The following is a 24062-nucleotide window of genomic DNA, read 5'->3' as shown; positions in this document are numbered from 1 at the left end:
CGCAAGCATCCACAACTACGAAAGAAGAATTAAGATAAAATCTAACCATAGCATTAAACATATGAATCCAAATCAGCCCCTTATGGAATAGCGCATAAACCAGAGTTTAAGCTTCTGTCACTCTAGCAACCCATCATCTAATTACTATACCACAATGCATTCCCTTAGGCCCAAATATGGTGAAGTGTCGTGTAGTCGATGTTCACATGACACCACTAAGGGAATCACAACATACATATCATCAAAATATCGAACGAATACCAAATTCACATGATTACTTATGACAAGACATCTCCCATGTCCTCAAGAACAAAAGCAACTACTCACAAATCATGTTCATGCTCAAGATCAGAGGGATATAAATAGCATAATGGATCTGAACATATAATTTCCACCAAATAAACCAACTAGCATCAACTACAAGATGTAATCAACACTACTAGTCACCCATAGGTACCAATCTGAGATTGATACAAAGATTGAACACAAGAGATGTACTAAGGTTTGAGATAGATGGTGTTGGTGAAGATGTTAATGAAGATTGATCCTCCCACGATGAGAGGGTTGTTGGTGATGACGATGACTTCGATTTCCCCCTCCCGGAGGGAAGTGTCCCCGGCGGAATCGCTTCGCCGGAGAGCAAAAGTGCTCCTACCCAAGTTCCGCCTCGAGACGGCGGCGCTCCATCTTGAAAGTCCTCTCCTTATTTTTTTTCTAGGGAAAATGGTCTTATATACCAGAAGATGGGCACCGGAGGCTGGCCAGGGGCCCCTGAGGGAGTCCTGGATTAAGGGGTCCTCGGGCGTTCGGGCTATGTGACGTGGGTCGGACTGATGGGCCATGAAGATACAAGACAGAAGACTTCCTCCCGTGTCCGGATGGGACTCTCCTTTGCGTGGAAGGCAAGCTTGGCGTTCGGATATGAAGATCCCTTCCTCTGTAAACCGACTCTGTACAACCCTAGGCCCCTCCGGTGTCTATATAAACCGGAGGATTTAGTCCGTAGAGGCAATCACAATCATACAGGCTAGACATCTAGGGTTTGGCCATTACGATCTCGTGGTAGATCAACTCTTGTAATCCTCATATTCATCAACATCAATCAAGCAGGAAGTAGGGTATTACCTCCATCAAGAGGGCCTGAACCTGGGTAAACATCGTGTCCCCCGTCTCATGTTACCATCGACCTTAGATGCACAGTTCGGGCCCCCCTACCCGAGATCCGCTGGTTTTGACACCAATATTGGTGCTTTCATTGAGAGTTCCACTGCATCATCATCAGAAGGTTCGATGGCTCCATTAGTCATCTACAACAATGCCGCCCTGGGGGAGGTTTTTCTCCCCGGCCAGATCTTCGTATTTGGCGGCTTCGCACTACGGGCCAACTCGCTTGGCCATCTAGAGCAGATCGACAGCTACGCCCCAGGTCACCAGATTAGTTTTGAAAATCTGGACTATGTCGCTCATATCCGAGGAGACTTGATCTTCCAAGGGTTCACGACCCCAACCTCCACTCTGGCCTTAGATCCGGAGCGCATCGCCAGGTCCGAAGACGGGATTCCTGAGCCCAGTACGGGAGAGCCGGAGGAAGTAGTGTCGCTGGCAACCAACATGAAGCCGGACTCTTCTCCGGACACTGGCTCTGAACCCTCGGAGTCAGCATCGTGTGAGCTCGGCCAAGAAGTCTCCTTCTCGCCGTACTTCACAGACTCTTTTCTCCCTGGCCAAACCTCACATTTAAGCGAGGCTCTAGACTTGATGCGATCCCTCGTCATTACAGAGGAGCAACGTCCGAACTACGCCCAGCCCAGACTAGGGGCTGAGAGCAGGGAAGTTCACATCCCACCCACCACCCACTTCATAGCCACTGTCGAGGACTTAACTGACATGCTCGATTACGGCTCCGAAGACATCGACGGTATGGACGACGATGCCGGAGAAGAGCATGCCCAAAACCCGCCGTTTACCGGACGCTGGGCGGCCACCTCTTCGTATGACATGTACATGGTGGATACACCCAAAGAGGGTAACGGCGATAACGAGAAAAATACAGTCGAGGATAAACCTCCTGAGATACAACCAAAGCGCCGACGTCAGCGGCGCCGCTCTAAATCACGCCGTGGAAAAGACAGCAATACCGGCACAAGAGACAACAATACTCTAGACGACGCCAAAGACCAAAAGAACCCGTCGAGCCAACCTTCGAACAGGACGATCGGGAAGATGGGCAAGTTAGCCCTGATGAACAGGCCGTAAACGAAGACTCGGAGGACAGCAATTATCTTCAACTCTCCGAGGATGAGGTGAGCCTCGGCGATGAAGACTTTATCGTACCTGAGGAACCTCTCGAGCAGGAGCGCTTTAAGCGCCAGCTAATAGCCACTGCAAGGAGCTTGAAAAAGAAGCAGCAGCAGCTTCAAGCTGATCAAGATCTACTCAACGACAGGTGGACTAATGTCCTGGCAGCCGAGGAATACGGCCTCGAGCGCCCAACCAAAAGTTACCCGAAGCATAAACTGCTACCTCAATTCGATGATGAGGCACTTGAGCCCGTACCATCAGCGTGTAAGGCGGCTGACCGACCACCACGTGGCCGGACAAAATGGCAACTCAAGCCGAACACCAACCCATATCACCTCCCCGTAAAGGTAGAGACACAACAGCTCGGGGATATACATATGACCTGCGGCAGGACCTGGAAAATAGGGCAGGTCAAAACAGATCGATCTACGGATCATGGGGGTGTGCCCCGACGCGCGGCGACGGATATCTAGCCGGACGTGACAAGCATAACCACGTCCGGGCCGAAAACCGTAGACGGACTCCATCCGAGCTACGTCGCGACTTGGCCCGATATAGAGGCGCCACACACCCCCTCTGCTTCACTGATGAAGTAATGGAGCACGAATTCCCAGAAGGTTTTAAACTCGTGAATATCGAATCATATGATGGAACAACATATCCCGCGGTATGGATTGAGGACTTTCTTATCCATATTCATATGGCCCGTGGTGATGATCTTCATGCCATCAAATACCTCCCGCTAAAACTCAAGGGACCAGCTCGGCACTGGTTAAACAGCCTGCTAGAAAACTCTATTGGCAGCTGGGAGGACTTGGAAGACGCCTTCTGCGACAACTTCCAAGGTACATACATCCGACCTCCGGATGTCGATGACTTAAGTCACATAGTTCAACAGCCCAGAGAGTCAGCCAGGAAATTCTGGACTAGGTTGCTAACTAAAAAGAACCAGATCGTCGACTGTCCGGACGCCGAAGCCCTAGCGGCCTTTAAGCATAGCATCCGCGACGAATGGCTCGCCCGACACCTCGGCCAAGAAAAGCCGAAGTCCATGGCAGCCCTCACAGCACTTATGACCGCTTTTGCGCGGGCGAAGATAGCTGGCTAGCCCGCAGCAATAATAATGCAAGCGAACCTGGCACCTCTGAAGCCAGAAATAGCAACGGCAAGCCCCGACGCAACAGGCACAAGCGTCGAAGCAACGGTGACAATACCGATGACACGGCGGTCAACGCCGGATTCAGTGGATCCAAGTCCGGCCAGCGGAAGAAGCCATTTAAAAGAAACAATCCGGGCTCATCCAGCTTGTACCGCATACTCGATCGCCCATGTCAGATCCATAGCACCCCCGATTAACCCGCCAATCATACCAACAGAAGTTGTTGGGTCTTTAAACAGGCCGGCAAGTTAAATACCGAGAACAAGGAGAAGGGGTCGCAAAGTGAGGATGACGACGAGGAGCCCCATCCGCCGAACACAGGGGAACAGAAGAAGTCCCCCCCCCCCCCAAGTTAAAATGGTGAGCATGATATACGTTACCCATATCCCCAAGAGGGAGCGCAAACCCGCACTCAGGGATGTGTCTGCGATAGAGCCAGTCGCCCCAAAATTCAACCCATGGTCGTCCTGCCCAATCACCTTCGATCGCAGGGACCATCCGACCAGTATCCTTCATGGCGGTTCAGCCGCACTGGTCCTCGACCCAATCATTGATGGATTCCACCTCATGCGAGTCCTCATGGATAGTGGTAGCAGCCTCAACCTGCTCTATCAGGATACAGTCCGCAAGATGGGCATCGACCCATCAAGGATCAAACCCACAAAAACTACCTTTAAAGGAGTAATACCAGGTGTAGAAGCCCGCTGCACGGGCTCAATCACATTGGAAGTCGTCTTCGGATCCCCGGACAACTTCCGAAGCGAAGACTTGATCTTTGATACCGTCCCCTTCCGCAGTGGCTATCACACACTACTCGGACGAACTGCATTTGCCCGATTCAATGCGGTGCCACACTATGCTTATCTCAAACTCAAGATGCCCGGACAACGCGGTGTCATAACAGTAAATGGAAACATGGAACGCTCCCTCCGTATCGAGGAGCACACCGCGGCCCTGGCAGCGGAAGTACAGAGCGGCCTTATCAAGCAGAATTTTAATTCAACGGCCAAGCTCTCGGACACTGTCAAACGAGTCCGGACTACTCCGCAGCTTGATAGTCCAGCTCGTCAGGAGTTCGGCTAGGAATTCGGCCTCCGTCTCAGTCCCGACCAAATGGCGGCATACGTACCGCGTACATAACTACGCACTCAAAATACCATGGGCAAAGACGGAGGCATAACTCGATTGTGGTTCATAATATGGCTCGACCTTCCTCGGGCACACTTACTTTCCGTTTTCTTTTTATCCTTTTTAGGTTTCTTTTCCACAGGCCCTGCATGACGGCCTGATCATCGACCCTTTCGAAGGATGGATATACCAAGGCGGCAAGCAGCATAGACGTGTGGGGGAATCTCTAGGTGGTCTTCTTGACGATCACTCTACCTGTTTTCAGGACCCGCACGCAGCTCCCCCTTGGTCTTGGCATGTTAAATAGCCCGGTTGCCTATCGCACTATTTGTACATATACACTTTGACGTATTAATCAAATTATAATGGAAATAGTTTGCGGCCCAACTTATGTGGCACTGGCTTACTACACTTTGGTACGCTTTAATTCGCTAGGGGCTTCATTGTGCTCCATACTGCGGCAACAAGTATGAACACTTTTTACAGTATAGTTCGGCACCCCGAATTTAGCATTATATGCATCGGCTCCAAATCATGTCTTTGGTCAATAGTTGGGTTGCCAGGCTCCTGTGCTTACTACCTTACGTTCCGTCCTATCGGCTAGGGTAGTAAAGGGAGAACTATTGCGATTGTGTTTCTGGTTTATCCGGATAAACACCTCAGTAGAGAAAGCCGAAAACTGACTGTCATGATGAGCGAGAGCTGGTCAGCTATTCGGAGGTTAAAATCTCTTGCGATTTTTTCCCCCATTATGCAACGGATCGGCCTCCACCCGATCAGGTGTCTACAGCACCCTAGTCCGGATTAACAAATACTAACTAGGGGCTCCGCCTACATTCCTAATGTCAAACTCCTATGGCTAAGTGCGGGTGATAAAGCCACATAGTCCGATTGCCTGGTTCGTCGCGCTAAACACCTCCTTCAAGGACCAAACTTTTGGATCAAGAGTGTTTAGGTTCCAACCCGAACACCCCCATACTACCTACATGGGGGCTGAAGCCAACGACTGGCCAACTCTCATAATAAAACGGCCGCACAGGAGGCAAAATTTTAAATAAACAACAAGCATTATATTACATATCGGCTTTGTTTCATAATACAGGACAAGATAACATGAATGTATTCATTCAAAGATAATGTCTTTTGCACACTGACCCTCTACAATGCGGGATCCCTTCAGGACATCATCAAAATACCGCTCGAGCATGCGGTGCTCCTTGCCCACGGGCGGTCCCTCGGTTGCGAGCTTGACGGCGTCCATCTTCGCCCATTGCACCTTGACACGGGCGAAGGCCATCCGCGCACCTTCGATGCAGACTGACCGCTTGATGGCATCAAGCCGAGGGCAGGCATCGACCAGCCGCTTCATGAGCCCGAAGTAGCTGCTGGGTATGGCTTCGGCAGGCCATAGACGGATTATCAAATCCTTCATGGCCAATTCGGCTACCCTATGCAGTTCGGTCAGCTGTTTCAGCTGATCGCTAAAGGGCACCGGATGCTCTGGCGCAAGGTATTGCGACCAGAACAGCTTCTCCATTGAGCCCCTCTTCGGCTCGGAAGAACTCCGCAGCATCAGCAACACTGCATGGCAGATCCGCAAACGCTCCTGGAGTACTCCAAATCCGGGTCAGTAAGAGGTACCTTTTCTTCACAAATTTGCTCTGCATAATAAAGGCCTTACCCGCCGCGATTTTCCTGGCCTCCTGGATTTTCTGGAGGGCGCCCTGGGCTTCAACCTGTGCCTCTTGTGCGCTCTGGTGGGCCTTAGCAAGTTCGGACTCTTGGTCCGAAATCTTGCGCTCCAAGGACTCGCATTTCTTTACGGTGTCCTGGAGCTCCTGTTGGACCTCCCCGACCCTTGCCTCGTGTTTTTCGCGGGCGGCTTGTTCCTTTGCCGCTCTCTTCTGGGCCTCGGCAAGCGAGTTCTTGAGGGTCTCCACCTCGGTCGCAGCTCCTACGAAATATCATGATAACATGATCAAGATAAACAATTCATATCTTTCTAGATCTGAATAGGATTGCATACCTTGCTTGTCCTCTAGCTGTTTTTTCACACGGTCGAGCTCTTCCTCGGCCCGCTCCAGACTCTGCTTCAGTTTGGAGACTTTGGCAGAATGGGAGGTCGCAGCCAGCATCGACGCCTGCTTATTCACATAGACATGTATAGTTAGTCTCCTGCGAAAATTATTTGATCCTCTGTCTGGCTTCTCTTTTCGAGCATCGGACAGAGTCTCAAGGGCTACTGTCTATACTATGACATTCGTTTTGCATAATTACGTCGCATACCTCAAAGCATGTTAGAAGGCTGGTGCAGGCTTTGGTCAGTCCACTCTTAGCGGACTGAACCCTCTCAACCACCGTACCCATGAGGATACGGTGTTCCTCAACAATGGAAGCACTTTGCAGCGCTTCCAGTAGAGTATCCGGTGCCTCTGGATGGACAGAGGTCACCGGCGGAATAGGTGCACCTCCTTCTTTCGAAGGAGGTTGCTTGCCTGATTTCGGAGCCGTATGGGCCTCCGGAACAGTATTCGGCTGGGGCCGAATTGGATATGGCCCCCATCGCCAGTCTCCAGGGGGATTTGCTCCCCCATGTGTCCGGCGGCCGAGGTATCACCCTCTGGCGCCACCCTGACGGCCTCCTGTACCTCTCCCTGGCCTGGGAAGGTCCTTCGGGACAACACCTCGGCGTCGTCCGTGGCCTTGGGAGAGGAGGCCGCCGGAAGTGACCCGCTGTCCATCACATTTGGATCCAGCGAATTTCCCGAAGATGAGGATCGCTGGGGGTGGGCGTGGGCTGGACTGCAGCGCATAATTCGACATATTTAAACCACGAAGTAAAGAATTGGATATATGTGTGTATAAGTGCCTTTGAGTACTTACGATTCAGCCAGGGGCTTCTCCCTGGGGCGCCACTCAGAGCTGCTATCAGTGTCCAACGCGGAGTTGTCCGCGAGGGAGACCCTCCCTTTCTTGGACGCCTCTGCCTCCAAATCCGTGGAGGCCGCCCTTTTCTTCCTTCCCCCCTCGGGGGGAGAGTTGCTTTCCTCCTCCTCCTTGTCGTCCTCAGTGGCGGGGGAGGAGTGGGTTTCGGCGTCTTCGGACGTCACGTCCGAAGTGCCTTTATGGCGGAGGCCACTTCTGGTCTCCTTGGCCTTCTTCTTGGACTTCTTCTCCTGCGCCTGGTAGGGCGCCGGAACCAGCATCTCGTCAGAAGTGGGATTGCTGGGTTTTCAGGCAGCGGAGCCGGACACTGGATTCGCTCCGCCTTCGTTGTTCAGCCCTGAAAAGATAGATAGGGAAGCTTAAACATCTTCCTTGAATGTAAAGGTGAAGGATACATCTTGAAATACGAAAAACTTACCGGACTGGCGGGATGGGTCAGGTTGTACCCACGGTCCTCAGTCCTCTTCGGCCACGCCTCATTGGCCTTAAAAAGCACCTTCCAGATGCCTTCGTGTGTAGCGCCGAAGAATTGTTGCAAGGTCTGGTGCTTGGCCGGATCGAACTCCCACAAATGGCCAGTCTGGCTTTGGCAAGGAAGGATCCGGCGAAAAAGCATCACCTGGATCACATTGACAAGCTTGATGTTCTTGTCTACCATGCTCTTGATGCGCGTCTGCAACGCTGACACCTCGTCCGACGACGCCCAGTCCAGGCCCTTTTCTAGCCAGGAGGTAAGCCGCATTGGGGCCCCGGACTTGAATTCGGGAGCCGCGGCCTAGGTGGTGTCACGAGGCTCTGTGACATAGAACCACTACTGCTGCCACCCTTTGACAGTCTCCACAAAGGTACCTTTGGGCCATGGGACATTGGACAGCTTGCTCACCATAGCGCCTCGGCACTCTTCGTGTTGACCACCCACCACCTTCGGCTTCACATTAAAGATCTTTAGCCACAATCCAAAGTGGGGTGGGATGCGGAGGAAGGCCTCGCACACGACAATGAATGTCGAAATGTTGAGGAAAGAATTTGGGGCTAGATCATGGAAATCTAGCCCATAGTAGAACATGAGTCCACGGGCGAAGGGGTGGAGAGGAAACCCTAACCCGCGGACGAAGTGGGGAATAAACACCACCCTCTCATGGGGCTTCGGGGTGGGGACGACCTACCCCTTGGCCGGAAGCCGGTGGGCGATTTCCTGGGCCAAGTACCCCACCTCCCGGAGCTTCGTAATGTCCTTCTCCGTGACGGAGGAGGCCATCCAGTTGCCCTGCGCTCCAGATCCGGACATGGCCGGAGTGCTTTTTTGAGGCGGAAAGGATGGAAGCTTGGGCGCTGGAGCTCGAGAATGGGTGGGCAGAGAGAAAGAAGGCATGGGTGAAAGGGTGAATCCTTATCTCCTTATAAAGGCAGCGAATATCAAGCGCCTCCCCATTTGCCTTAAAACTCGCCTATTCCCCAAGGGCCATGCAGACGGCGCGGTTGGGTTACCCACACCCGTATGGATGAGAATCCCGTAATAAGGGGACACGATCTCTGCTTCGACAAGACGTGCCAATGAAAACTGCGTCTCGAAACATGGAGCGGGAGGCTAAAAGACGGTTCGAAATAATGACCGGGCGGAGACGTGGCGTCTCACTACAAAAGATGTCAGTAGATGGGACTTGTTAAATGTTATACTCTTTGCGGAGCTTGGTTTGCAGAGCCGGACACGTTCTATGTGTTCGAGGACTACTTTGAAATATTCGGAAGAGGAACCCGCCTTGCAATGCCGAAGACAATCTGCGCGCCGGACACATCGTCATTGAAGCCTGGTTCAGGGGCTACTGAGGGGGTCCTAGATTAAGGGGTCCTCGGGCGTCCGGGCTATGTGACGTGGGCCGGACTGATGGGCCATGAAGATACAAGATAGAAGACTTCCTCCCATGTCCGGATGGGACTCTCCTTTGCGTGGAAGGCAAGCTTGGCGTTCGGATATGAAGATTCCTTCCTCTATAAACCGACTCTGTACAACCCTAGGCCCCTCCGGTGCCTATATAAACCGGAGGTTTAGTCCGTAGAGGCAATCACAATCATACAGGCTAGACATCTAGGGTTTAGCCATTACGATCTCGTGGTAGATCAACTCTTGTAATCCTCATATTCATCAAGATCAATCAAGCAGGAAGTAGGGTATTACCTCCATCAAGAGGGCCCGAACCTGGGTAAACATCGTGTCCCCCGTCTCCTGTTACCATCGACCTTAGACGCACAGTTCGGGACCCCCTACCCGAGATCCGCTGGTTTTGACACCGACGGCCCCACTACCCACCAAGGCGCGTCAGGGGGTAGGCGTGCCCTGGTGCCTAGTGGGCACCTGGGTGGCCCCCTCTGGTACTTCTTTTCTTCAATAATTTTTATTTATTCTAAAATAAATCTCTGTGAAATTTCAGCTTATTTGGAAATGTGCAGAATAGGTATCTCTGACGTAGTTTTTTTAGGTCCAGAATTCCAGCTGCCGGCAATCTCCCTCTTCATGGAAACCTTGCATATTAAGAAAGAAAATACATTAGAACTGCTCCACAATGTGTTATAATGATTAAAAACACTATAAATAACAGTATAAAAACATGATGCAAAATGGATGTATCACGCACACACACTATTTAAAATTAGAACAGAGAGGAAGACTCTAAAAATGGAAGAGATGATTTCGCAAGGGGTCTATGTTTCTTTAGTTGTCGAGGGTCTATGTTGTGGTGGTGGAAGTGACAAGCTATCTAGACTGAGATGTACATTTCCAAGGACTTAAAACCTAGGTTTCTTTGATTAACTTAACACGTGGAGAACAAAAAATTAGGACCTCCAATGACTTAAGATAAAGCTGACATCGTCTCATTATATGTGCCTTTATTTTATCTGCATGAGACCTAGGTTTCTTTGATTAAAAGAATTTTCATGAATGTTGACGCATTAGAATAAGAACGTTGGCGTACACCCGATGTTGTTAATCAAACCATTGGTGAGAGAAAGCAAACTGCAGGACATCGTCCGACTTTGCATCATGCATAAATCAGCCACACGCCCATTGTGCGCAAAGTAGTTTCCATAGAATAATCGTTATGAATGTTTTCTGTGTGAATTGTTTGATTGCATGATTGAGTCATATAAGTTTTTCTTTTGGAAATTAATACTTGGCGAACCTCAGATTTTTTAGGGATCCAGTGAGCCCTCAAATCCATCGGATCACGATCAAACGAATGGCATTTTCTCTATGCAACGTGGCAAGTTTTTTGCCTTTTTATGCTACATGGCAATTTTCGTCTCTGCAAACCCTACAAAGTTATCATGGCAACTTAGTTGGTTTGGCATGACAAGCTTGACGAACGCTGAGGAAAACGCTCTCAGATATGTGGTCCTTTTTTCATAGTTTTCTTTATACCCTAAATTCTCTATCTATTCATATATTTGGGGAAGAGTCATTTGTTATAACTATATCCCCTATTTGATTCACAGGACCCTGAAAACACGTAAATAAGAAAAATATAGGATGCTAGTGTCATGCCCACTCTAAGTGCACATGGTTAATTATGGTGTGAAAATTATTTTGACTGCGCCCATAAAAGCAAGAACTTTTTACCAAGAGATCTAAGAACATATACAACTGAACCCCACAAACTCTCCTCAAGTGTCTGGGCGGACAACCCAGTCACTGCCCGGTCCAGAAAAAGTCATTCAATCAGACCCCGCATAGCCAACCCAAATGTCCGTGCTAACTGATACCCCCTCAAATGTTGCCTATCCATGTATGAATTGTTGAATTTTATTTTAGCATGTGTTGATTTGTTGAATTTTATTTTGGCATGTATTGAATTATGATTTATTTTGCTTTGTCAAATTATTGAATTGACGATGAATTTGTGTTATATGATGGACGTGCATGATTTTGCAAGAAGAATGAGAGTTTGGATACGAGGGGTGTGTTTGTCCAGGAGGAGAAATGAGGGTCCATGTGACGCCCCCGATTTGACCGTACACTAATCATGCACGCAAACGTGTACGATCAAGATCAGGGACTCACGGGAAGATATCACAACACAACTCTAAAACATAAATAAGTCATACAAGCATCATAATACAAGCCAGGGGCCTCGAGGGCTCGAATACAAGTGCTCGATCATAGACGAGTCAGCGGAAGCAGCAATATCTGAGAACAGACATAAGTTAAACAAGTTCGCCTTAAGAAGGCTAGCACAAACTGGGATACAGATCGAAAGAGGCGCAGGCCTCCTGCCTGGGATCCTCCTAACTACTCTTGGTCGTCGTCAGCGGGCTGCACGTAGTAGTAGGCACCTCCAGTGTAGTAGGAGTCGTCGTCAACGGTGGCGTCTGGCTCCTGGGCTCCGGCATCTGGTTGCGACAACCAGGTAGAAGGGAAAGGGGGAAAAGAGGGAGAAAAGCAACCGTGAGTACTCATCCAAAGTACTCGCAAGCAAGGAGCTACACTACATATGCATGGGTATATGTGTAAAGGGCCATATCGGTGGACTGAACTGCAGAATGCCAGAATAAGAGGGGGATAGCTAATCCTGTCGTAGACTACGCTTCTGACCACCTCCATCTTGCAGCATGTAGGAGAGAGTAGATGGTAAGTTCACCAAGTAGCATCGTATAGCATAATCCTACCCGGCGATCCCCTCCTCGTCGCCCTGTTAGAGAGCGATCACCGGGTTATATCTGGCACTTGGAAGGGTGTGTTTTATTAAGTATCCAGTTCTAGTTGTCATAAGGTCAAGGTACAACTCCAAGTCGTCCTGTTACCGAAGATCACAGCTATTCGAATAGATAAACTTCCCTGCAGGGGTGCACCACATAACCCAACACGCTCGATCCCATTTGGCCGAACACACTTTCCTGGGTCATGCCCGGCCTCGGAAGATCAACACGTCGCAGCCCCACCTAGGCACAACAGAGAGGTCAGCACGCCGGTCTGAATCCTATGGCGCACGGGTCTGGGCCCATCGCCCATTGCACACCTGCATGTTGCGAGGGCGGCCGGAAGCAGACCTAGCCTAGCAGGCGTTCCAGTCCAATCCGGCGCGCGCCGCTCAGTCGCTGACGTCACGAAGGCTTCGGCTGATACCACGACGTCGAGTGCCCATAACTGTTCCCGCGTAGTTGGTTAGTGCGTATAGGCCAAATGGCCAGACTCAGATTAAATACCAAGAACTCGTTAAGCATGTTATTTTTAAGTATCCGCGGACGCCGACCAGGGCCAGGCCCACCTCTCTCCTAGGTGGTCTCAACCTGCCCTGTCGCTCCGCCACAAAGTAACAGTCGGGGGCCGACAGGAACCCAGGCCCACCTCTACCGGGATGGAGACACCTGTCCTTTTAGCCCCCTCATCAGAATCACTTGCGGGTACTCAACGAGCTGACCCGACTTTAGTCGCCACATGTGTCATGTATATAAAGTATATAGTATATACCCGTGATCACCTCCCTAGTGATCACGGCCCAGTAGTATAGCATGGCAGACTGACAAGAGAGTAGGGCCACTGATGGAACACTAGCATCCTATTCTAAGCAGTAGGATAGCAGGTAAGGGTAACAACTGTAGCAACAATGACAGGCTATCCAGCAGAATGGGATTAACCGAAAGCAGTAACATGCTACACTACTCTAATGCAAGCAATATAGAGAAGAATAGGCGATATCTAGTGATCAAGGGGGGGCTTGCTGTTGGGGAACGTAGTAATTTCAAAAAAAATCCTACGCACACGCAAGATCATGGTGATGCATAGCAACGAGAGGGGATAGTGTTGTCCACGTACCCTCGTAGACCGACAGCGGAAGCGTTATCAAACGCGGTTGATGTAGTCTTACGTCTTCACGATCCGACCGATCAAGTACCGAACGCACGGCACCTCCGAAGTTCCACACACGTTCAGCTCGATGACGTCCCTCGAACTCCGATCCAGCCGAGTGTTGAGGGAGAGTTTCGTCAGCACGACGGCGTGGTGACGATGATGATGTTCCATCGACGCAGGGCTTCGCCTAAGCTCCGCGACGGTATTATCGAGGTGTAATCTGGTGGAGGGGGGCACCGCACACGGCTAAAATATCGTATATCAAGTGTGTTCTTAGGTGCCCCCCTGCCCCCGTATATAAAGGAGCAAGGGGGAGGCCGGCTGCCCTAGGCGCGCCAAGGAGAGAGGGGGAGTCCTCCTCCTAGTAGGAGTAGGACTCCCCTTTCCTAGTCCTACTAGGAAAGAAGGGGGGGAAGGAAAGAGAGGGAGAGGGAGAGGGAAAGGGGGTTGCGCCCCCCTCTCCTAGTCCAACTAGGATTCCCCTTGGGAGGGGGCACGCCACCTCATGGCTGCTTCCCTCTCTCTCCCCTCAAGGCCCACCAAGGCCCAATACTTCCCCGGGGGGTTCCGGTAACCCTCCGGCACTCCGGTTTAATCCGAAACTTCTCCCGAACACTTCCAGTGTCCGAATATAGTCGTCCAATATATCAATCTTTACGTCTCGACCATTTCGAGACTCCTCGTCATGTCCGTGATCACATCCGGGACTCCGAACAACCTTCGGTACATCAAATCACATAAACTCATAATATAACTGTCATCGTAACTTTAAGCGTGCGGACCCTTTGGGTTCGAGAACTATGTAGACATGACCGAGACACCTCTCCGGTTAATAACCAATAGCGGGACCTGGATGCCCATATTGGCTCCCACATATTCTACGAAGATCTTTATCGGTCAGACCGCATAACAACATACGTTGTTCCCTTTGTCATCGGTATGTTACTTGCCCGAGATTCGATCGTCGGTATCTCGATACCTAGTTCAATCTCGTTACCGGCAAGTCTCTTTACTCGTTTCGTAATACATCATCTTGCAACTAACTCATTAGTCACAATGCTTGCAAGGCTTATAGTGATGTGCATTACCGAGTGGGCCCAGAGATACCTCTCCGACAATCGGAGTGACAAATCCTAATCTCGAAATACGCCAACCCAACAAGTACCTTTGGAGACACCTGTAGAGCACCTTTATAATCACCCAGTTACGTTGTGACGTTTGGTAGCACACAAAGTGTTCCTCCGGTAAACGGGAGTTGCATAATCTCATAGTCATAGGAACATGTATAAGTCATGAAGAAAGCAATAGCAACATACTAAACGATCGGGTGCTAAGCTAACGTAATGGGTCATGTCAATCACGTCATTCTCCTAATGAGGTGATCCCGTTTAATCAAATGACAACTCATGTCTATGGCTAGGAAACATAACCATCTTTGATTAACGAGCTAGTCAAGTAGAGGCATACTAGTGACACTCTGTTTGTCTATGTATTCACACATGTATTATGTTTCCGGTTAATACAATTCTAGCATGAATAATAAACATTTATCATGATATAAGGAAATATATAATACTTTATTATTGCCTCTAGGGCATATTTCCTTCAGTCTCCCACTTGCACTAGAGTCAATAATCTAGTTCACATCGCCATGTGATTTAACATCAATAATTCACATCACCATGTGATTAACACCCATAGTTCACATCTCTATGTGACCAACACTCAAAGGGTTTACTAGAGTCAATAATCTAGTTCACATCGCTATGTGATTAACACCCAAAGAGTACTAAGGTGTGATCATGTTTTGATTGTGAGATAATTTTAGTCAACGGGTCTGTCACATTCAGATCCGTAAGTATTTTGCAAATTTCTATGTCTACAATGCTCTGCACGGAGCTACTCTATCTAATTGCTCCCACTTTCAATATGTATCTAGACCGAGACTTAGAGTCATCTAGATTTAGTGTCAAAACTTGCATCGACGTAACCCTTTACGACGAACCTTTTGTCACTTCCATAATCGAGAAACATTTCCTTATTCCACTAAGGATAATTTTGACCGTTGTCCAGTGATCTACTCCTAGATCACTATTGTACTCCCTTGCCAAAATCAGTGTAGGGTATACAATACATCTGGTACAGCATGGCATACTTTATAGAACCTATGGCCAAGGCATAGGGAATGACTTTCATTCTCTTTCTATCTTCTGTCTTGGTCGGGCTTTGAGTCTTACTCAATTTCACACCATGTAACACAGGCAAGAAACTCTTTTCTTTGACTGTTCTATTTTGAACTACTTCAAAATCTTGTTAAGGTATGTACTTATTGAAAAACTTATCAAGCGTCTTCATCTATCTCTATAGATCTTGATGCTCAATATGTAAGCAGCTTCACCGAGGTCTTTCTTTGAAAAACTCCTTTCAAACACTCCTTTATGCTTTGCAGAATAATTCTACATTATTTCCGATCAACAATATGTCATTCACATATACTTATCAGAAATGTTGTAGTGCTCCCACTCACTTTCTTGTAAATACAGGCTTCACCGCAAGTCTGTATAAAACTATATCCTTTGATCAACTTATCAAAGTGTATATTCCAACTCCGAGATGCTTGCACCAGTCCATAGATGGATCGCTGGGGCTTGCATATTTTGTTAGCACCTTTAGGATTGACAAAACCTTCTGGTTGCATCATATACAACTCTTCTTTAATAAATCCATTAAGGAATGCAGTTTTGTTTATCCATTTGCCATATTTCATAAAATGCGGCAATTGCTAACATGATTCAGACAGACTTAAGCATAGATACGAGTGAGAAAACCTCATCGTAGTCAACACCTTGAACTTGTCGAAAACCTTTTGTGACAATTCTAGCTTTGTAGATGGTGACACTACTATCAGCGTCCGTCTTCCTCTTGAAGAACCATTTAATCTCAATGGCTCGCCGATCATCGGGCAAGTCAACCAAAGTCCATACTTTGTTCTTCATACATGGATCTCATCTCAGATTTCATGTCCTCAAGCCATTTTGCGGAATTTGGGCTCACCATCGCTTCTTCATAGTTCATAGGTTTGTCATGGTCTAGTAACATAACCTCCAGAACAGGATTACCGTACCACTCTGGTGCGGATCTTACTCTGGTTGACCTACAAGGTTTAGTAGCAACTTGATCTGAAGTTTCATGATCATCATCATTAACTTCCTCACTCATTGGTATAGACGTCACAGGAACCGTTTCTTGTGATGAACTACTTTCCAATAAGGGAGCAGGTACAGTTACCTTATCAAGTTCTACTTTCCTCCCACTCACTTCTTTCGAGAGAAACTCCTTCTCTAGAAAGGATCCATACTAAGCAACGAATGTCTTGCCTTCGGATCTGTGATAGAAGGTGTACCCAACTGTCTCCTTTGGGTATCCTATGAAGACACATTTCTCTGATTTGGGTTTGAGCTTATCAGGATGAAACTTTTTCACATAAGCATCGCAACCCCAAACTTTAAGAAACGACAACTTTGGTTTCTTGCCAAACCACAGTTCATACGGCGTCGTCTCAACGGATTTTGATGGTGCCCTATTTAACGTGAATGTAGCTGTCTCTAATGCATAACCCCAAAACGATAGTGGTAGATCGGTAAGAGACATCATATATTGCACCATATCTAATAAAGTACGGTTACGATGTTCGGACACACCATTACACTGTGGTGTTCCAGGTGGCGTGAGTAGTGAAACAATTTCACATTGTTTTAACTGAAGGCCAAACTCGTAACTCAAATACTCTTCTCCACGATCAGATCGTAGAAACTTTATTTTCTTGTTACGATGATTTTCCGCTTCACTCTGAAATTATATGAACTTTTCAAATGTTTCAGACTTCTGTTTCATTAACTAGATATACCCATATCTGCTCAAATCATCTGTGAATGTGAGAAAATAACGATATCCGCCATGAGCCTCAATATTCATTGGACCACATACATCTGTATGTATGACTTCCAACAAATTTGTTGCTCTCTCCATAGTTCCGGAGAACGGCGTTTTAGTCATCTTGCCCATGAGGCACGGTTCGCAAGCATCAAGTGATTCATAATCAAGTGATTCCAAAATCCCATCAGTATGGAGTTTCTTCATGCGCTTTACACCAATATGACCTAAACGGCAGTGCCACAAATAAGTTGCACTATCATTATTAACTTTTCATCTTTTGGCTTCAATATTATGAATATGTGTATCACTACGATCGAGATCCAACAAACCATTTTCGTTGGTGTGTATGACCATAGAAGGTTTTATTCATGTAAACAGAACAACAATTGTTCTCTAACTTAAATGAATAACCATATTGCAATAAACATGATCAAATCATATTCATGCTCAACGCAAACACCAAATAACACTTATTTAGTTTCAACACTAACCCCGGAAGTACAGGGAGTGTGCGATGATGATCATATCAATCTTGGAACTACTTCCAACAAACATCGTCACCTCGCCTTTTACTAGTCTCTGTTTATTCTGCAACTCCCGTTTCGAGTTACTACTCTTTAGCAACTGAACCAGTATCAATTACCGAGGGGTTGCTATAAACACTAGTAAAGTACACGTCAATAATCTGTATATCAAATATACCTTTGTTCAATTTGCCATCCTTCTTATCCACCAAATAGTTGGGGTAGTTCCGCTTCCAGTGACCAGTCCCTTTGCAGTAGAAGCACTTAGTCTCAGGCTTAGGACCAGACTTAGGCTTCTTCACTTGAGCAGCAACTTGCTTGCCGTTCTTCTTGAAGTTCCCCTTCTTCCCTTTGCCCTTTTCTTGAAACTAGTGGTCTCGTTAACCATCAACACTTGATGTTTTTCTTGATTTCTACCTTCGTTGATTTCAGCATCACGAAGAGCTCGGGAATTACTTTCGTCATCCCTTGCATACTATAGTTCATCACGAAGTTCTACTAACTTGGTGATGGTGACTAGAGAATTCTGTCAATCACTATTTTATCTGGAAGATTAACTCCCACTTGATTCAAGCGATTGTAGTACCCAGACAATCTGAGCACATGCTCACTAGTTTAGCGATTCTCCTCCATCTTTTAGCTATAGAACTTGTTGGAGACTTCATATCCTCAACTCGGGTATTTGCTTGAAATATTAACTTCAACTCCTGGAACATCTCATATGGTCCATGACGTTCAAAACGTCTTTGAAGTCCCGATTCTAAGCCGTTAAGCATGGTGCACTAAACTATCAAGTAGTCATCATATTGAGCTAGCCAAATGTTCATAACGTCTGCATCTGCTCCTGCAATAGGTCTGTCACCTAGTGGTGCATCAAGGACATAATTTTTCTGTGCGGCAATGAGGATAATCCTCAGATCACGGATCCAATCCGCATCTTTGCTACTGACATCTTTCAACATAATTTTCTCTAGGAACATATCAAAATGAAACAGGGAAGCAACAATGCGAGCTATTGATCTACAACATAATTTGCAAAATACTATCAGGACTAAGTTCATGATAAATTTAAGTTCAATTAATCATATTACTTAAGAACTCCCACTTAGATAGACATCCCTCTAATCCTCTAAGTGATCACGTGATCCATATCAACTAAACCATGTCTGATCATCACGTGAGATGAAGTAGTTTCAATGGTGAACATCACTATGTTGATCATATCTACTATATGATTCACGCTCGACCTTTCGGTCTCTGTGTTCCGAGGCCATATATGTACATATGCTAGGCTCGTCAAGTTTAACCTGAGTATTCCGCGTGTGCAACTGTTTTGCACCCGTTGTATTTGAACGTAGAGCTTATCACACCCGATCATCACGTGGTGTCTCAGCACGAAGAACTTTTGCAACGGTGCATACTCAGGGAGAACACTTTTATCTTGAAATTTTAGTGAGAGATCATCTTATAATGCTACCGTCAATCAAAGCAAGATAAGATGCATAAAGGATTAACATCACATGCAATCAATATAAGTGATATGATATGGCCATCATCATCTTGTGCTTGTGATCTCAATCTCCGAAGCACCGTGCTCGTGATCTCCATCTCCGAAGCACCGTCATGATCACCATCGTCACCGGCACGACACCTTGATCTCCATCGTAGTATCATTGTCGTCTCGCCAACTTATTGCTTTTACGACTATCGCTACCGCTTAGTGATAAAGTAAAACTATTACATGGCGATTGCATCTCATACAATAAAGCGACAACTATATGGCTCCTGCCAGTTGCCGATAACTCGGTTACAAAACATGATCATCTCATACAACACATTATATCACATCATGTCTTGACCATATCACATCACAACATGCCCTGCAAAAACAAGTTAGACGTCCTCTACTTTGTTGTTGCATGTTTTATGTGGCTGCTACGGGCTTAGCAAGAACCGTTCTTACCTACGCATCAAAACCACAACGATAGTTTGTCAAGTTGGTGCTGTTTTAACCTTCGCAAGGACCGGGCGTAGCCACACTCGGTTCAACTAAAGTGAGAGAGACAGACACCCGCCAGTCACCTTTAAGCAACGAGTGCTCCGAACGGTGAAACCAGTCTCGCGTAAGCGTACGCGTAATGTCGGTCCGGGCCACTTCATCTCACAATACCGCTGAACCAAAGTATGACATGCTGGTAAGCAGTATGACTTATATCGCCCACAACTCACTTGTGTTCTACTCGTGCATAGCATCAACGCATAAAACCAGGCTCGGATGCCACTGTTGGGGAACGTAGTAATTTCAAAAAAATTCCTACGCACACGCAAGATCATGGTGATGCATAGCAACGAGAGGGGATAGTGTTGTCCACGTACCCTCGTAGACCGACAGCGGAAGCGTTATCACAACGCGGTTGATGTAGTCGTACGTCTTCACGATCCGACCGATCAAGTACCGAACGCACGGCACCTCCGAAGTTCTACACACGTTCAGCTCGATGACGTCCCTCGAACTCCGATCCAGCCAAGTCTTGAGGGAAAGTTTCGTCAGCACGACGGCGTGGTGACGATGATGATGTTCCACCGACGCAGGGCTTCGCCTAAGCTCCGCGACGGTATTATCAAGGTGTAATCTGGTGGAGGGGGGCACCGCACACGGCTAAAATATCGTATATCAAGTGTGTTCTTAGGTGCCCCCCTGCCCCCGTATATAAAGGAGCAAGGGGGAGGCCGGCTGCCCTAGGCGCGCCAAGGAGAGAGGGGGAGTCCTCCTCCTAGTAGGAGTAGGACTCCCCTTTCCTAGTCCTACTAGGAAAGAAGGGGGGAAGGAAAGAGAGGGAGAGGGAGAGGGAAAGGGGGTTGCGCTCCCCTCTCCTAGTCCAACTAGGATTCCCCTTGGGAGGGGGCACGCCACCTCATGGCTGCTTCCCTCTCTCTCCCCTCAAGGCCCACCAAGGCCCAATACTTCCCCGGGGGGTTCCGGTAACCCTCCGGCACTCCGGTTTAATCCGAAACTTCTCCGGAACACTTCCGGTGTCCGAATATAGTCGTCCAATATATCAATCTTTACGTCTCGACCATTTCGAGACTCCTCGTCATGTCCGTGATCACATCCGGGACTCCGAACAACCTTCGGTACATCAAATCACATAAACTCATAATATAACTGTCATCGTAACTTTAAGCGTGCGGACCCTTTGGGTTCGAGAACTATGTAGACATGACCGAGACACCTCTCCGGTCAATAACCAATAGCGGGACCTGGATGCCCATATTGGCTCCCACATATTCTACGAAGATCTTTATCGGTCAGACCGCATAACAACATACGTTGTTCCCTTTGTCATCGGTATGTTACTTGCCCGAGATTCGATCGTCGGTATCTCGATACCTAGTTCAATCTCGTTACCGGCAAGTCTCTTTACTCGTTTCGTAATACATCATCTGGCAACTAACTCATTAGTCACAATGCTTGCAAGGCTTATAGTGATGTGCATTACCGAGTGGGCCCAGAGATACCTCTCCGACAATCGGAGTGACAAATCCTAATCTCGAAATACGCCAACCCAACAAGTACCTTTGGAGACACCTGTAGAGCACCTTTATAATCACCCAGTTACGTTGTGACGTTTGGTAGCACACAAAGTGTTCCTCCGGTAAACGGGAGTTGCATAATCTCATAGTCATAGGAACATGTATAAGTCATGAAGAAAGCAATAGCAACATACTAAACGATCGGGTGCTAAGCTAACGTAATGGGTCATGTCAATCACGTCATTCTCCTAATGAGGTGATCCCGTTTAATCAAATGACAACTCATGTCTATGGCTAGGAAACATAACCATCTTTGATTAACGAGCTAGTCAAGTAGAGGCATACTAGTGACACTCTGTTTGTCTATGTATTCACACATGTATTATGTTTCCGGTTAATACAATTCTAGCATGAATAATAAACATTTATCATGATATAAGGAAATATATAATACTTTATTATTGCCTCTAGGGCATATTTCCTTCACTTGCCTGGTTGCTCTGGCAAGAAGGAGGGTCGTCAACACCGTAGTCGAACTGGGGGTCGCCGGCAGTCTCGGGGCCTACCGGAAAGAAGTAACGGAAGGGGAACACAATAAATAACAGAGCAATCAAAGCATCACAAAGCGTAACGTGGCAATACGCGGTGCTAGAGGTGACCTAACGCGGTAGGAGGTGATACCGGCGAAGGGGGAAAACATCCGGGAAAGTATCCTCGGAGTTTCGCGTTTAGGACAGATGAACCGGAGGGGGAAAGTTGCGAGTTCGATAGGTAGGGATGTGTGGCGGACGAACGGGCTGCGTATCCGGATTCGTCTCGTCGTTTTGAGCAACTTTCATGTAGAAAGTTTTTCAATCCGGGCTTCGGTTGAATTCCTATGAATTTCCGAAGTTTTCTGAGAATCTCCGAAATTCTGCCAAGTCTGAGAAGACCTCGGTTTTAAACACCACTTAGCCGTTTTCCGGAGGCTATTGCTATTGATCTGTACCTCCTATGATTTTGTGCCTTATATCAATTATGAGCAATTTTCTGCGATCTACATGTTAGTATCACTTTTAGCTATATTGGAGTTCATTTGCTTGATCATCAACAGCTCTAAAGTAGCCATGAAAATAAAGCTGTTTTCAGTCTTTCACTTAACAGAACTTGGACTTTTGCCATTTTCATAGCATTTAAACCTCACACCTTTTGAATTTGGTCCAATGAAATGTTTTGAACCTTGACAAGTATACTACATATCCATATAATTTTTTACCCACGTTCAAAAAGGTTTTTTTGTTGTTTTGCTGCTGTACAAATTGGCATCCAGTGTAGATTTGCAAAAGCTAGCACGCGCTACAGTGCACACACCAAACACACAGCACGCACACACTCGCACGGGAGCTCAGCCATGGCTGGTGTGCACGCACGGGCACACGGCCACGGAGGCCATGGCCAGCAGGCAGCGGCAGCGCAGCAGTGGCAGCAGCAAGCGGCGGCGCTAGCCAACGGTGGTGCTAGGCGGCAGTAGCTAGAGCAGCAGGCAGCGCAAGCGACAGGAGCAACAGCAAGCAGGCAATAGCATCGCACAGCAACAGCAGTACAGAGCAGCAGACGAGTGCGGGGCGTAGCGGGCGCGCGACAGCAAATGCGGTCAGGGCGTGAACGCGGGCAGGGGCCGGCGAGTGGGCAGCGCGGCTCGGGGCACGGCCGGCCAGCAGGGGGCAGTGAGGGGCGTGCGCGGATGCGTGAGGCGAGGTGCAGGGGATGAGCGAGGCGGCGGCTGAAGTGACGGCAAGGGTGAATCCGGGGCTATGGGCGCGGCAAGGCGAGCGGATGGGCTCGTCGGCCTCCTGGCAGTGCCAGGAGCACACCGGGAACACTGGTTCGGGCAGAGGACCACGGGGTGCTCGACTCCCCGTCGGCTATGGCAAACGGCGGAGTTCGGTGCCCGCGAACGCGGTGATACGACATGAATCCGAGAGGGAAGCAAAGGGGAAAGGAAGAGGGGCTCACAGTGAGCCTGTAGATGAGCAAGGTGGGCTCGGGGAGGGCTCGACGTTGCCGGAATCGATGACGAAGTTCGTTGGGGCCGAGGAAGAGGACGACGTCACAGGGCTTGATGCAAGGGCTCCCGGCTCCAACAGATTGAAGTGGATGACGAAGCAGTCAACGGCGGAGCCGGCGGTCGCGATGGCTTGGTGCGGGATGCTCTGTGGCTACGCGTGCGGCATGGCGGCGGCGACGGCAGCAGCGTCCGTGGAGGGAGAAGATGGAACAGCTAGTGGGGAGGGGAAAAAGATCTCGACAGTATCCAATGCATCAACGCTGGCGTTCTTATCCACCCCGCCGTGTCTGTAGCGACGCGGGCGACGAGCTGGTTCGGCTGGGACGGCGTCCAACGCTCGGTCGTGTTCGACAGGTGGAGGAGGGCGTCGGTAGGTGGGTTGGGCTGGCTCCTATGGACTAGAGTCCAATTGGGCAGTAGGTTTTGTTCCTTTTCATATTACTTTTTTTGTGTTTTTCTTTTAGATTTAGTTTTACAAAAACTCTTACCACTAGTACCTAAATTTGTATATTTAAATATACTACCGCCACAATAATCATGGCACGTTAATTAAAGTATTTTGTATTTGCCTATTAATTCAAGAGCATGTAAATAATAGTTTTACCACTGTTTTATTTATTATAGTGCATTTAACTACTTTAT

At 48.1% G+C, this 24062-nt stretch overlaps 1 protein-coding gene across 3 annotated transcripts; it reads right to left on the bottom strand.

The window, feature by feature from the left end:
• Window positions 1–5231: 5231 nt before the first annotated feature.
• LOC141042419 (uncharacterized) lies at window positions 5232–23737 on the bottom strand. Of its 3 annotated transcripts, XR_012205116.1 has the most exons (7): window positions 23369–23716; window positions 21865–21935; window positions 7953–11920; window positions 7472–7871; window positions 6875–7390; window positions 6615–6729; window positions 5232–6542 (listed from the first exon to the last, which is right to left on the bottom strand). XR_012205116.1 is itself a non-coding variant. In XM_073510629.1 (6 exons), exons 4-6 carry the CDS (start codon window positions 6953–6955, stop codon window positions 6070–6072), a joined length of 669 nt encoding a protein of 222 aa, XP_073366730.1. In that variant the 5' UTR covers window positions 6956–7390; window positions 7472–11920; window positions 21865–21935; window positions 23369–23720; the 3' UTR covers window positions 5232–6069. The 3 variants fall into 3 exon arrangements, 1 of the variants encoding a protein (XP_073366730.1); XM_073510629.1 differs by having other exon boundaries at window positions 7472–11920; window positions 23369–23720; XR_012205117.1 differs by lacking the exon at window positions 21865–21935 and having other exon boundaries at window positions 7472–11920; window positions 23369–23737.
• Between the last annotated feature and the right edge of the window lie 325 nt (window positions 23738–24062).

The sequence above is a fragment of the Aegilops tauschii genome, chromosome 3, assembly GCF_002575655.3.
Source record: "Aegilops tauschii subsp. strangulata cultivar AL8/78 chromosome 3, Aet v6.0, whole genome shotgun sequence".
Taxonomy (NCBI): Eukaryota; Viridiplantae; Streptophyta; class Magnoliopsida; order Poales; family Poaceae; genus Aegilops; species Aegilops tauschii.
Note: the sequence above shows the minus strand (reverse complement) of the source record. Positions and strands in the feature narration are given on the sequence as shown.

Excerpts from the sequence above, each read along its gene's own strand:
- LOC141042419 (XM_073510629.1), bottom strand. The coding sequence starts at position 6,955 with ATGGGTACGGTGGTTGAGAGGGTTCAGTCCGCTAAGAGTGGACTGACC. Across the intron at positions 6,730-6,874 it reads GCCTTCTAACATGCTTTGAG|GCGTCGATGCTGGCTGCGAC; the intron begins GTATGCGACGTA and ends GTGAATAAGCAG. Across the intron at positions 6,543-6,614 it reads ACAGCTAGAGGACAAGCAAG|GAGCTGCGACCGAGGTGGAG; the intron begins GTATGCAATCCT and ends GATATTTCGTAG.